The sequence below is a fragment of the Silurus aristotelis genome (genome assembly GCF_946808225.1).
Source record: "Silurus aristotelis genome assembly, chromosome: 2".
Lineage (NCBI taxonomy): Eukaryota > Metazoa > Chordata > Actinopteri > Siluriformes > Siluridae > Silurus > Silurus aristotelis.
In genome coordinates, this window is record NC_139575.1 from 9,264,083 (window position 1) to 9,278,964 (window position 14,882).

The 14,882-nt window shown below is 35.9% G+C and overlaps 1 protein-coding gene across 2 annotated transcripts; it reads right to left on the bottom strand.

Annotated features, from left to right (window-relative positions):
- Positions 1-673: 673 nt before the first annotated feature.
- cUnh1orf210 (chromosome Un C1orf210 homolog) lies at positions 674-10,465 on the bottom strand. 2 transcript variants are annotated; one of them, XM_083560271.1, is made up of 5 exons: positions 10,328-10,465; positions 6,365-6,482; positions 3,214-3,622; positions 3,013-3,096; positions 674-2,896 (listed from the first exon to the last, which is right to left on the bottom strand). In XM_083560271.1, the coding sequence occupies exons 2-5, from the start codon at positions 6,467-6,469 to the stop codon at positions 2,496-2,498; spliced, it is 999 nt and encodes a 332-aa protein (XP_083416397.1). In that variant the 5' UTR covers positions 6,470-6,482; positions 10,328-10,465; the 3' UTR covers positions 674-2,495. The 2 variants fall into 2 exon arrangements, with proteins under 2 accessions (XP_083416397.1, XP_083416398.1); XM_083560272.1 differs by lacking the exon at positions 10,328-10,465 and adding an exon at positions 9,788-9,966.
- Between the last annotated feature and the right edge of the window lie 4,417 nt (positions 10,466-14,882).

Consider the following 14,882-nt stretch of genomic DNA (forward strand, 5'->3'; position numbering starts at 1 on the left):
ATATTAGCTAGTTTAATAAGAGTCAATTGTATCTTTTATTGTAAATTATAAAGGCATTATTGGTATTACTATTATTACATATGAACAACATATTTCACGCTTTAACATCTTAAGACCTAATCGGGTAATGATAAATAAAAAAAGGTCTAAAAAAAAATGCCCAAATTTAGTTCATAAATACATTATTCTTTTACCAAATACTGCACAAATTATTATTATTATTTTAAATGCATTGGAAAAATAAATAAGAATTTAATATAATATATTTGCTTTGAGTGTCAAATTGGTATTATGCATCTAATAAATTGCAAAGACTGTCTGAATCTTATCAGACATTTTGGAAATTTCTCAGCACGATTCATATAAACAGTTTGGTTCAAAGGAGGCGGCTTTGTAAAGTACGTTATAGTGAAAGTGACCACAGTGTGTCATGTGACATCTAACTATAGAGTAACATTTCCTGTCTTCTGTTTCTCATAATCTGAAGTGTGCCAACTAGACAAACGTGTCTTTTAAAGAACACTGAAGTTTAAAGTGAAATTTTATCATATAAATGCGTATATATAGTTTGCTATACAACAGCATTAGCACTTTGCGTATATAGTGTTTTTAAAACAATATAACACTTGATGCTGAACATGAAACAAAATGCTGATGTTACTACAAGTAAAAGTGTTGGAGAAATGTTGTAAGGTTTATTAAAGTATAGAACATCAGAAAATAAATAATTAAACAGTCTTTGTACCAACATCTTCAAATAATAGTAATTTTTCATGGAAATGCAGTGCTAAATTAAAATTATTTACTGGGTTGGATGTAATTTATTGCTTAGCCCAGAGGTTCTTAAACCTTTTTTTGTAAAAACACCATTTAAACTTTAAAATTTAAATTTCCTGTTTGAACGCACTCAAATATTATTTAGGATTTAGGATTTAGATAGGATTCAGATATTCCACTCATCATTTAAAAATGTGTTTGATTAAACCATTCAACTTAAGTATCAGGTCAAACCCAGCAAATAACTGCGAAGGCTTAATCCTGACTTATTTAGACACAGTTCTGTATTAGACTGTCCACAAAGATGGATTTTGTTCTGGTCTGATCTTCACTTGCATAAACATTAGAGCTTTAACATGAGGTGATATAGACTCGGATCCTCCTTGTAACACTGCCAGACCCATTTTAGATGCACATCATTATATCACTTTCAGTTTCTGTTATAGACTACTAAAGGAGTCATGCTTTGTCATGTTGAATAATAAGTTTGCTCACAGTGATGACATGATTATGGTCACCATGCTTTTTCACACACACTATATTATTCTGCTGTAGTGTTTCAATCTATAATCAATATAATCCTACAGTGACTTAGAGCTGCATTGCAACAGTATTACATTTACATTTACGGCATTTGGGAGATGCCCTTATCCAGAGCAACTTACATTTATCACATTCATACAAGAATTTGAGGGTTAAGGGCATTGCTTAGGGGCCCAGTAATGGCAGATTAATTGTGCTGTGATTTGATCAGCTTCTGATCAGAAATCCAACATCTTAACCACTGAGCTACCACTTCTCCTCTACCACTTATAAGGTACCACTTATAGTTTTGCAGCTAACAGGACCTTAATAAAGATGGAGCTATAATGAATGGACATTCAGTGTCACCCAGATGAGGATAGGGTTCCATTGGGTCTGGTTTCACATGAGGTTTCTTCCTTATACCATCTCAGGAAGTTTTTCCTTGCAATTGTTGCCAATGACTTGTTCATTAGGAATAAACTTATAGGGAATATTGCATGAATTTATGATGATTTATTTTTTGTATTTTTTGCGACCATGCCTATTTTAAGAAGAGCTATACAAATAAAATAAAAATAAAAATTAGTTTAATAACTAGAAAAAAAATATCGTTTATAATTGCAGTTGCGATTTCCCTGGCTATGCTTCAAAGACATTGCGAAAGGACTTACAGTGGTCAGCATTCTTTTTATTCATTTTGAATAAAAAAAATTATTAAACATGAAAAAAATGGAGTGTAGTTCATTAAACCATTAAACAAAATATAAATGTATTGAAGTATGAAAATCATTTAAATAGATGTTTCAAAAAGGTCATTTGTAAATGAATCAAGTCATAGTGCAAGTTATCATTTTCCATCTGATGATAGAAACCCTGACGCTAAAGGGATGCACGGAGAATGTACTGCTGCGGCATCTGACAAACATTTTTAATTTGTTGTGGTTGGAAGTGGGAGGTCAAATATGTGACTTATTGGACACCGAAAGTAGTTTTTGCTTTCATTCATTCATCATCAGTAACTGGTTTATCCCTAAACTTATTTGATTATATTTATATAAGTTCCTTAGACAATTTTGTGTGCAAGTGGAAGCAATATTATCTGAAGAACAGGCAGGATTCTTTCTGGAGCAAGTGAGAATAGGATTTAAAAATAACAGTCCCACACAGATGTCACACTAAGCTCATGTTTTTGTTTATGCAATACTGAACTTTTCTATATCATCATCATCATCCTCCTGCCAGTGTTCAGCTTCTCGGGCTGCTCTTTCTCTCTCACTTGCTGGAATATAATTGTCTTCAATAAATCCATCATCATCATCCTCTCTGTTCCCATTGGCCATATCTGAATTATGGATGTTGGGCCGAATTTGGGATGTTGAAAATCCCACCTCAAAATTAGCAGAGTCATATTGACTCGCCCTATCCCCCTCTCTGAGCCGTGCGTGCCTGTAGCTGGCTAAATACCTATGGAAGAGTTTACACTTTGCCCCGATGGCAATGAGCACGGAAAGACTGATGGCTGTCACCAGAGCTGCCACAAGGTACTGCCAGGTCATACTGTGTGAAGACCCTTTTCCATCGTTCGCGTCTGACCCTGGACAATAAGGACAAGGTGAAAAAAGAGATTAATCTTTAGTTCTTTTTCAGAACAATTACGCAAAATGTACTATAATATTAATGTTAAATATTAATTCATACTGTAATTCAAACCTGTTTTGTTGTTAAGTTTGGAGGTCTGCAAGTTTTCTGAGAGCAGTTTGCGTAGGAATAGACTGTGATTGTCCATGCTGAGGACTGAAGCAATAGAATTACAAATATAATTACACTTTTACTCAAAAAGTCTGAAATTGTCTCAAAAACATGCTAAAAATAAACTGCACAAGATTTTACAAGTAGAAAAAAAAAACATACCATCGCCAGAATTTCTCTCCGATCTATCAAAGTCTTGGGTTCTGTCAATTACTTGAAGATTGCTGGCACGAGCTACAGCCTCAACAATTTGTAGATCATTGTTGTCGAGAAACAGCTTTTGCAGTCTGGGGAGGCTGAGAAGAGCACCAGGCTCAACTGCAGCCAACTTGCATCCAGTGAGGTCCAGTATTTTCAGAGAGGGAACGTGGTAAAAGTGCTGCTTTGCCAGCAGGGGGAGGTAATTCCCTGATAAATTGAGCTTAATCAAATGGTCAAAATGCCTCAACTTTTTCAGGGCTTTAGTGGGTAATATTTTTAGGTGGTTCTCAGAGAGGTCCAGCTCAGTCACGTTTGGCCATATTTGCTGAGGTACAGATGTCAAATTACGTCTGCTGCAATCTAAGGTAGCCTGAGAAGATAACAATGGTAATGAAGATTGGTTGTAGGGTTGCATTGGACTTTGTACTGCAAAATGATTAGAAAAATCAGTATTTCAATTCAACCTTTTTTTTAAATAATGAAAATATTTGTTAAATCTTTTCTCATTAATAAAATTAGTCTATTTGTAGTTTTCTGCATTACTCCCAATGTTTTTTTTCCTTAATATTTCCTTCCTTTAGCCCTTCCTTGAGCTCTTTTTCTTCTTTATGTTTTCACTCAAAACAAACAGATCAGCTTCCAAAGATTCAACCTTCATGCTAATACAGTCATAAAAGCCATCATGATTACCATCTCATATATAGTTAACTAGCTGAGTGTGGCTTCCAAGATTTCAAGATTCAAGATTTTTATTTGGCAAAAACATAATTATATACAGAACACAACTTGCAGTGAAATGTGAACCTGATTGGCCGCTCATGAAATTGTGCAAATGAACTAAGACTGTTAAATGAAAAAAAAAAAAAAAAATATATATATATATATATATATATATATATATATATATATATATATATATATATATATATATATATATATATATATTTGAATAAATAAGTATTTGAACACCCTGCTATTTTGCAAGTTCTCCCACTTAGAAATCATGGAGGGGTCTGAAATTGTCATCGTAGGTGCATGTCCACTGTGAGAGACATAATCTAAAAAATAAAAATCCAGAAATCACAATATATGATTTTTAAACTATTTATTTGTATGATACAGCTGCAAATAAGAATTTGACCACCTGTCTATCAGCTAGAATTCTGACCCTCAAAGACCTGTTAGTCTGCCTTTAAAATGTCCACCTCCACTACATTTATTATCCTAAATTAGATGCACCTGTTTGAGGTCGTTAGCTGCATAAAGACACCTGTCCACCCCATACAATCAGTAAGAATCCAACTACTAACATGGCCAAGACCAAAGAGCTGTCCAAAGACACTACAGACAAAATTGTACACCTCCACAAGGCTGGAAAGGGCTACGGGGAAATTGCCAAGCAGCTTGGTGAAAAAAGGTCCACTGTTGGAGCAATCATTAGAAAATGGAAAAAGCTAAACATGACTGTCAATCTCCCCCGGACTGGGGCTCCATGCAAGATCTCACCTCGTGGGGTCTCAAATGATCCTAAGGAAGGTTAGGATCTGGGACCACCGTTTCCAAGGTTACTGTTGGTAATACACTAAGGCGTCATGGTTTGAAATCATGCATGGCACGGAAGGTTCCCCTGCTTAAACCAGCACATGTCCAGGCACGTCTTAAGTTTGCCAATGACCATTTGGATGATCCAGAGGAGTCATGGGAGAAAGTCATGTGGTCAGATGAGACCAAAATATAACTTTTGGGTCATAATTCCACTAAAGGTGTTTGGAGGAAGAAGAATGATGAGTACCATCCCAAGAACACCATCCCTACTGTGAAGCATGGGGGTGGTAGCATCATGCTTTGGGGGTGTTTTTCTGCACATGGGACAGGGCGACTGCACTGTATTAAGGAGAGGATGACCGGGGCCATGTATTGCGAGATTTTGGGAAACAACTTCCTTCCCTCAATTAGAGAATTGAAGATGGGTCGAGGCTGGGTCTTCCAACATGACATTGACCCGAAGCACACAGCCAGGATAACCAAGGAGTGGCTCTGTAAGAAGCATATCAAGGTTCTGGCGTGGCCTAGCCAGTCTCCAGACCTAAACCCAATAGAGAATCTTTGGAGGGAGCTCAAACTCCGTGTTTCTCAGCGACAGGCCAGAACCCTGACTGATCTAGAGAAGATCTGTGTGGAGGAGTGGGCCAAAATCCCTCCTGCAGTGTGTGCAAACCTGGTGAAAAACTACAGGAAACGTTTGACCTTTGTAATTGAAAACAAAGGCTACTGTACCAAATATTAACATTGGCTTTCTCAGGTGTTCAAATACTTATTTGCAGCTGTACAAATATACAAATAAATAGTTTTAAAATCATATATTGTGATTTCTGGATTTTTTTTTTTTTTTTTTAGATTATGTCTCTCACAGTGGACATGCACCTACGATGACAATTTCAGACCCCTCCATGATTTCTAAGTGGGAGAACTTGCAAAATAGCAGGGTGTTCAAATACTTGTTTTCTTCTTTTCCTCACTGTGTATATATATATATATATATATATATATATATATATATATATATATATATATATATATATATATATATATATATTAGATAATAATAAAGTGGTAGTTAAAAATAGTGCAATCTTGACACTGCATTTGTTCAGGTGCTATAATGGTGAGTTTATTGTTATTATGTATTTTTGAGATTGCTGAAGAAAAATTCCCTATTACATAACACTGTATCTGCACTAACAATGTCGACCATGACTGTATTGCAGCATGACAACTGAACCACTTAAAATCAGGTTAATTATGTAATCTGTGTTTGCAAACCAATAACTCCAACATTCAAGACATCATTTATTAAATATTTTTTAATTGCCCAGCCTTATTTTTTTATACAGTTTTACTTTTGGCTCATGTCATCATTTTGTTTCTATTTTTTTTTTTTTTTTTTTTTTCTTCCTTGCATACTGCACTTTTCTCAGGCTGCCCACAATGCAGCTAATGCCTGCTGTTAAAAACAGGAAACCCATGAATGCAAACAGGATGTTACTAATGTGGTCAAGATTTTCATGGATTGTGAGTAAAAGGGGAATTGGAAAGCTGTTTTTCCACTCACCTTCTCCGTATCACCCACACAAGGTCCCACAGTTATAAGTGTGTGGCATAAACTTGAGGCCCAGAGACTGAAGAGCAAGCACAGGGTACAAGCCACAGAGCACATCCTCTACTGTTTCCTGTTGAAGTAAAAAACATTATAGGATCTTTAAAGCTGATAAGTGAGATATCTAAAAGGCTCTATTTTCCTAGACCAGTCTGGTGTTTTTATTATAAAAAACATGCATTTTAATATTTAAAGCATCTATATCATGGAAAGGTATAATTTTGTTTACAAGGTTACGCAGGCAATGTTTATTGCAGGGTTGAGTAACATGGTTGTAAACACAAAATATGATTAACTAGCATCCATACTACTGGCATAACAATATAAAAACATTGTAATGATTTGCTTTTTAACTAACCATTTACATTTCAGTCAATAATTTACCTAAAATACATTCATACAAAAATACATAATCTCTTAGTTAAATTTTTTAATGATACTAAAACATAATAATAATAACAACAAACATTAATTGCACAAATTATGAGGAAAAAGGAATGAGAGAATATAGTTTTCTCCATCCAGTGGTCTTCATAAAATATGGATTGAGCAACATTACATTTGATGTAATAAAATAGTTAAAGTATTTACAGATAGTATATATATATATATATATATATATATATATATATATATATATATATATATATATATATATATATATATATATATATATATATATATACACAGTGAGGAAAATAAGTATTTGAACACCCTGCTATTTTGCAAGTTCTCCCACTTAGAAATCATGGAGGGGTCTGAAATTGTCATCGTAGGTGCATGTCCAATGTGAGAGACATAATCTAAAAATTAAAAAATCACAATGTATGATTTTTTTAGCTATTTATTTGTATGATACAGCTGCAAAAAAAAGTATTTGAACACCTGAGAAAGTCAATGTTAATATTTGGTACAGTAGCCTTTGTTTGCAATTACAGAGGTCAAACGTTTCCTGTAGTTTTTCATCAGGTTTGCACACACTGCAGGAGGGATTTTGGCCCACTCCTCCACACAGATCTTCTCTAGATCAGTCAGGTTTCTGACCTGTCGCTGAGAAACACGGAGTTTGAGCTCCCACCAAAGATTCTCTATTGGGTTTAGGTCTGGAGACTGGCTAGGCCACGCCAGAACCTTGATATGCTTCTTACAGAGCCACTCCTTGGTTATCCTGGCTGTGTGCTTCGGGTCATTGTCATGTTGGATCCTCTCCTTAATACAGTGCAGTCGCCCTGTCCCATGTGCAGATAAACACCCCCAAAGCATGATGCTACCACCCCCATGCTTCACAGTAGGGATGGTGTTCTTGGGATGGTACTCATCATTCTTCTTCCTCCAAACACGTTTAGTGGAATTATGACCCAAAAGTTCTATTTTGGTCTCATGTGACCACATGACTTTCTCCCATGACTCCTCTGGATCATCCAAATGGTCATTGGCAAACTTAAGATGTGCCTGGACATGTGCTGGTTTAAGCAGGGGAACCTTCCGTGCCATGCATGATTTCAAACCATGACGCCTTAGTGTATTACCAACAGTAACCTTGGAAAAGGTGGTCCCAGCTCTTTTTTTTAGGTCATTGACCAGCTCTTCCTGTGTAGTTCTGGGCTGATTTCTCACCTTCCTTAGGATCATTGAGACCCCACGAGGTGAGATCTTGCATGGAGCCCCAGTCCGAGGGAGATTGACAGTCATGTTTAGCTTCTTCCATTTTCTAATGATTGCTCCAACAGTGGACCTTTTTTCACCAAGCTGCTTGGCAATTTCCCCGTAGCCCTTTCCAGCCTTGTGGAGGTGTACAATTTTGTCTGTAGTGTCTTTGGACAGCTCTTTGGTCTTGGCCATGTTAGTAGTTGGATTCTTACTGATTGTATGAGGTGGACAGGTGTCTTTATGCAGCTAACGACCTCAAACAGGTGCATCTAATTTAGGATAATAAATGTAGTGGAGGTGGACATTTTAAAGGCAGACTAACAGGTCTTTGAGGGTCAGAATTCTAGCTGATAGACAGGTGTTCAAATACTTATTTGCAGCTGTATCATACAAATAAATAGTTAAAAAAATCATACATTGTGATTTCTGGATTTTTGTTTTAGATTATGTCTCTCACAGTGGACATGCACCTACGATGACAATTTCAGACCCCTCCATGATTTCTAAGTGGGAGAACTTGCAAAATAGCAGGGTGTTCAAATACTTATTTTCCTCACTGTATATATATCTTCCTCTAACTGTTAGCACAAAGTTGGAGATATAGGATTGTATAGGATGCCTGAATAGGATGCTTTTACTTGAACTAGAAGACCCAACCATGTTTTTGTCTTTGTGCACAAAGCAAGCTCCAGAAAGATATGTCTATCAGTTATAGTGTACAGTCTTTAAACTATAATGTATTTTGCATACTGTAATATTAGTTGCATACATGCATGGCATCATTTAATGGGGCATCAATTCGTCAGGCAAGACTGGATGTATATATATGTATATATAGTTCCTCTAGTTAGGTTGAGTGCAATGTTTATATAGATGGTTGTCTGATTAGGGAAATCAGCTGCATACTATACATTTTGTATGTTATGTACAGTTCATTATTGGGAAAAAAATTATAAAGGCTTAGTAGTGTTAGAGTTCACACCAGTGCATATTGTAATGTTCTTCCCCTCTTTCTTCTCTTAGCCAAGAAGCCATTGTTCACAATCTCTGCTTGTGTTCATAAGGCCTTTCCTCTCTTTTTTTCTCACTATTCAATGTCAGCATGTTGGCTGTAAACACTTGTCAGGAGCTCACTTTTATCTTCCTGCCTAAAGATTTCCTCAACACAACAAACACGCTTGGTCCAAAACACTGCCATGTGTGCGTGGTTGTGCCTGTGTGTAGGAGTATCCTTGTGTTTTTTGCATTTGTTTTTTGATTAGGAAAATCCATCTCACAATGCAGTTTGCCATAAATAAACTTGGCAGATCTACAATGCAATGATCAGGAATGAGGACCACTAGGTTTTGCCAGTGTTGGAACACTGACTGAAAGCACTATTTGATCAACTGTAATCAAATAGCGCCGTAATCTCAGTATATCATCCCCTGAACAAACTAATAGTGCTTTTTTTTTTACACACATCTTAGATCAAACAACATAACAAAGTCCTTCACTTGACCTCCTCTACAGCACTCAGCAAGTTTATCGCCCTTCCCCCAAGTGAAATTCCTGCTGTCTTGGCTTTAATCAATAGTCTCTCAATACTGATTCCATTGTCATGGGGACTTTGCGATGTCATTGTCACTCTAAATTGGTGAGATCTCCTAAAGAGGTTCTGTCGTTTCTTGTCTCTATCATGTTTACCACATAGCAACACTACAGGTGAAAAATAATCATGACCCCTACCTTTTACCACCTCCACCGTACACAGCGCAGAATATCAAATTCTTCTATTCAGGAAATACCACAAATTCTGTCCATACACCCAGCAGAATAAGTGTAAACCAGTTTCCATATGTCTTGTTATTAAACTCCAGATTAGACTCCAGCTCTCCTAGTGAGTAGTTGGTTAAACTGAGCATATCGTGTTTATAGTTAACACATAATGAGTAACAACAGCATACAGTGAGACACGTGATACCGTCACTTCGAACCAATTTAGCAGTCTTATCAATTTACGCTTGAGCAGGTTAAAATCAATGAGAAAATACAATGAGATCCTGCATCATGTTGTCAGGGTTTTTAATAAGTCGATTTTCTTTCTTAAAATTTTACAGTGCATACAAACTTTGTATTCATTGAATGAATTATGATTAGTAGTTAAAAGGAAAAAGACGGTGTATTAATATGTAAAAGATACTTATTTAAATATCGAATAAAGCACCATTTATTATTCACCATTTATCAGTTAACAGGTAAATACAACTATATAAAAGAGCTGCCTACCTGAACGTTGGTCCTACAGTCTCTTTAAATATAACAAATAGAAAAAATGTCAACAATTACATTTTTAACACTCGGACAAGTCCATTTAGTCGGATATTTCCGAAGAAATAAAATGGAGGCATGTTGTGCAAAGGTTGCTCGAGGTGTGCCTTTAACTAGTCACCTGAGGTATAAGTTAATGAGTAACAAAATAACCACATTCAGCTCTAAAAGGGTTTCTGGACCCTCACAAAATTCATATGTTAGACATCACATTATGTCAGAACTCTCACTTGTCATCTAAACCTCATGGAAACACCCTTGATTTTCTTCAACATTAGATCAAAGTGCTATGCAAAGTGTAATTTAGGATGTACATCATTTTTTCTCGAAGGTGTAAACATGCATGCTTTATTGGTGGTTTATTGCTACGGTAATTTGGCTGATGTGCTCTTCACTCTTCCTGTTCAGTGGCTATTTTCATGCTTGGAAATGACTACACCTGCTCTGATGGAAATGAAGCGGAAAGTCAAGTCAAGTTGTCGAACTCTGTTATAGATTTGAAGGTTATAGAAGGTTTTCTTAAATACACAAAACCTAAGCAGCAAACCTAGGATTCATGTACCCTCCTAGGTTACCCTGATTAAAACTAAATAAGTATTTCACAATTTTTGGAACACCATATTATTTGTTTTTAACAAATGTATTTAAGAGGATTTTTTCTTGGACATTTATAAAAAAGATAGCACAGCAACACTAATTAAAATACATATAACAGAATAGAGCAACAATGCTTGGGCTGATTACTTTACAGACAGACTGTTGATTTATTTTGATTTAATAGTAACAGTGTCCGGTGATTACACATAATGAAACACATCATGGATTTGATCTCCTTCGGTTAATATTTTTCAGCCCGCTTCATTGACATAGGGACACCCGACCATTAACAGAATGAGGTGGATTATTTACACTTTCATGTTTTCCCTTCATGTATTTGGTAAAGCCGCTAATAGAGTAAACACAATTTTCCGAAGTATAAATAACAAGGACAGATGACAGAACTGCTACTTTAAAATATTTGTTTAAACCTTTTTGCCTACTATGTTTGGTTCATAGAGGAAACATGGCATAAACCCAGCAGAGCCATATGAAATAAAAAAGTCTGTTTGTGTGTGTGTGTGTGTGTGTGTGTGTGTGTGTGTGTGTGTGTGTGTGTGTGTGTGTGTATACACCATATAGACAAAAGTTTGCAGGGGTGCAGTCTTCCAATTTATTCTTCATACTAATATTCAATAAGGTTGAGGTCAGCACTCAAGAAGGCCACTCAAGAGCTTCCACTCCATCCCATGTAAACCATATCACCATGGAACTTATGTTCAAATAAAGGCATGTTTAATGCTAGCGCATCAGAATAAATCGTTTACCATTGTGTGCCTCCATGGATCCGTCCCTCTTTGGATAGAAAAGCTAGCTATACCTGTACTTTTATCCATATAACCTATATACTTTTTTTAATTTGTGCCATTGATCATAGTAAATGATACAATGCATTACTCAAAACTAATAGTTAAAATAATATTAAGTTTTTAATAGATATTTGGTCATAAGATTTCAGTCTAACACCATAAACATCCATCACTGGTACAACAAACTTAAATATTTGTAACATATCAGAACAAATAAATTACTATTTTTGTAGCTACTTAATGTGAGTCAGACAAATATGAACACTTTTTGTCATTTATTAATGTCTCATTTTACTTTTTTATGAAAGCTTTTTAGGTATTAGTGATTAGTCATAAAACAAGATATGTAACATACAATACACAGTGGCTTAGAAGTGTAGAACTCTACAGTCACAAGAAGAAACAGTATTTATTGTCAGTCATCTCTGCCAAAAAAGTGGTTTATACCACTTCGATTATTAACCTTAAAACCATGTCACCAACTGAATTGTTTGTCATTAAGAAAATGTCAAGATTATGACCTTTGACAGTTTTTATCAGTCGCTGAACACTCACATGCCATGTGACATGGTCTGTTCACCTAAATCACGTCATCTTGTACTTAGCACATGTATATAAGTCTCAACATTTACACCATTCTTTGTCTTGCAGTTGGCTCTCCATGGTTGTTATTGTTCCTGATCCTTCATGCGAAGCTTATGTTGTCGCAGGTGTTTTTTGTTTTTTATGTTTTATAGCATTATATGACAACAAATAGTATATAAAGCAAACTACTCTCTCTGCCGGTGTACACGTGTCCATGTGCTAAGTAAGGCTGTATACAAGCATACCAGAAGATGTATAACAATACAACTTTAATGTGATATAGCAGCCATAGCTTTTATAAGTGTATAAGATCTCCCTTCTTCAAGTCATTCCACAGGTTTTTGATTTCTTGGATTCGTGCTTTGGTCAATATTGTGCATGAAATAATTTTTTTTTTAAATATTCAGCTGGCTAACAGAGGTTTTATACACATAAATATATGATTTGGAGCAAAGTGTGATTTTTATCTATCTTGACAATGTCCCAGTTGAAAAGATGCATCCTCCTTAGATTTATGCCGCCATTACCATGCTTCACCATTTTTATGGTGTTCTTTAGGTGGTAAGCTCCTTTCTTTTTTTGTAACACTTGGCCAGAAAGGTCCCAAAATTTTGACCTTGATTTTAATGAGAAAGGGTTTCCGTCTAGACACCCTACCCCAAAGCCCAAACATGTGAAGAACGCAAAGATTATTGTCACATTCAGGGAGTGACCCCGTACTTGGCAGATATTCCTGTGGCCCATTTAATGTTACCACAGGTCTCAGCAGAATTCCTGGTATGTTTTCGCCTTGTCCTCACATAACATTTTAGAGGGACATCCTGTTTTAAATAATGTCCCTTTAATGATTTGTATATTGTTCACAGACCATAGCTTCAGTAGACAAATTAAACTTTATCATGGTTATGGTTATGGTTAATCCAAGTCATATCAGATCCAGGTTAAAGGCTAATTACTTTTGGACATTTGAATGACTTTAATGAGGTTGATTTCGAGCACATGAACCATTAATACAAGGTTTTTACACTTACACAACAGGTTCTATTTTCCCATAAACTATTTCTATTTGTTTTTACTTGCATTTTGTTACTTATTATGCCTCATAAATAGTGAAAAAACATCTGACATTCTTAATGTTGGATTTGTCATACGTCCTTCCTTTGGTATGTATAGACTTTTTAGATACTCAGTGCATTTTGCAACTAGAAAACTATGCAGTGCTACTTCGGGTGTTAACTGAGTCGAAGGAGCAGGGGGATCAGAAGAGACCATGAAAACAATAGGGTCATTTCCTGTACGACTCAATGTTTTGGCGCCATTATGGTGCCTCCAGATTAATCTGGAGATGTGTCTGTAAACATCAGCTCTGTCTCTGTGTCTTTGTGTCTCTGTGTCTCTGTGTGTGTGTGTGTGTGTGTGTGTGTGTGTGTGTGTGTGTGTGTGTGTGTGTGTGTGTGTGTGTGTGTGTGTGTGTGTGTGTGTGTGTGAAAAATTGAGATAAGAGGAAGGAGAAAGAAAATCCTTTACCATCTGCAGTGGCTTCATGGTCTTAAAGGGGAAAAAACAACATGAGGTCGAAAACAATGGATGATTTGTCTTCTGACAGATGCAGATGAACTGGTCAAGGAATTCATGCTTGGCTGCTACACTACACTGCTGTAAATGCAGTCAAGAGCATCTGTAGCCTCATTTTATTGAGCACACAAACACACACACACACACACACACACACACACACACACACACACACACACACACATACACAAAATTTGGTATCATAAGTAGAACAGTACATTTCTGTTTAGCTTGTGTAACCAATCAGCTATCACAGTGTGGAGGAAATTTGTTTTGCTTTTTTGAAAAATGTAATGACATGCATATTAATCATAATAATAATAATAAATTTATTTTTTTTTACCTGTATTGGGAGCATAGGGTTGCAGGTCATTACTCACACACACACACACACACACACATACACACACACACACACACACACACACACACACACACACACACACACACACACACACACTTTTTTGCATAATCATTCACACCTAAGGACTATTTGTCATAGTAAAACCACCTACCAGCATGCTCTAATGAGGTAGGAGGAAACTGGACAACCCAGAGAAAGCCCATGTGGACTTGGGAAAAGATAAAAAAAAAAATAACAGTAACCTGAGACAAGCATCAAAACCGGGGACCCTAAAGCAGGTATGTTAGAATTTCTACAGTCAATGTTTTCACATTTAAAAAGCATATAATAAGTGAAATAAAGTGCAAGCTACCTGTCTGACTCATATTCAGTGGCCACAATTGCAGTGAGACTAATCTGAACATTACCAAACCAGGATATTGAACTGCATAAATTTAATTAAGTGTAAAAAAAAGGATGCAAACATGTTGCCTGGAACAACTGTATTTCTCATAAACATTTCATTATTTAAATATATAGTTATATAGTATAAGCATATAAAAAATATATATAGATAAGTAAAAATATAGTATAAGTCATATAA

Coding starts and splice junctions, on each gene's coding strand:
- cUnh1orf210 (XM_083560271.1), bottom strand. CDS start 6,469: ATGTGCTCTGTGGCTTGTACCCTGTGCTTGCTCTTCAGTCTCTGGGCC. Junction 3,623..6,364: donor GTGTGGGTGATACGGAGAAG/GTGAGTGGAAAA, acceptor TTATCTTCTCAG/GCTACCTTAGATTGCAGCAG. Junction 2,897..3,012: donor CAAACTTAACAACAAAACAG/GTTTGAATTACA, acceptor CTTATTGTCCAG/GGTCAGACGCGAACGATGGA.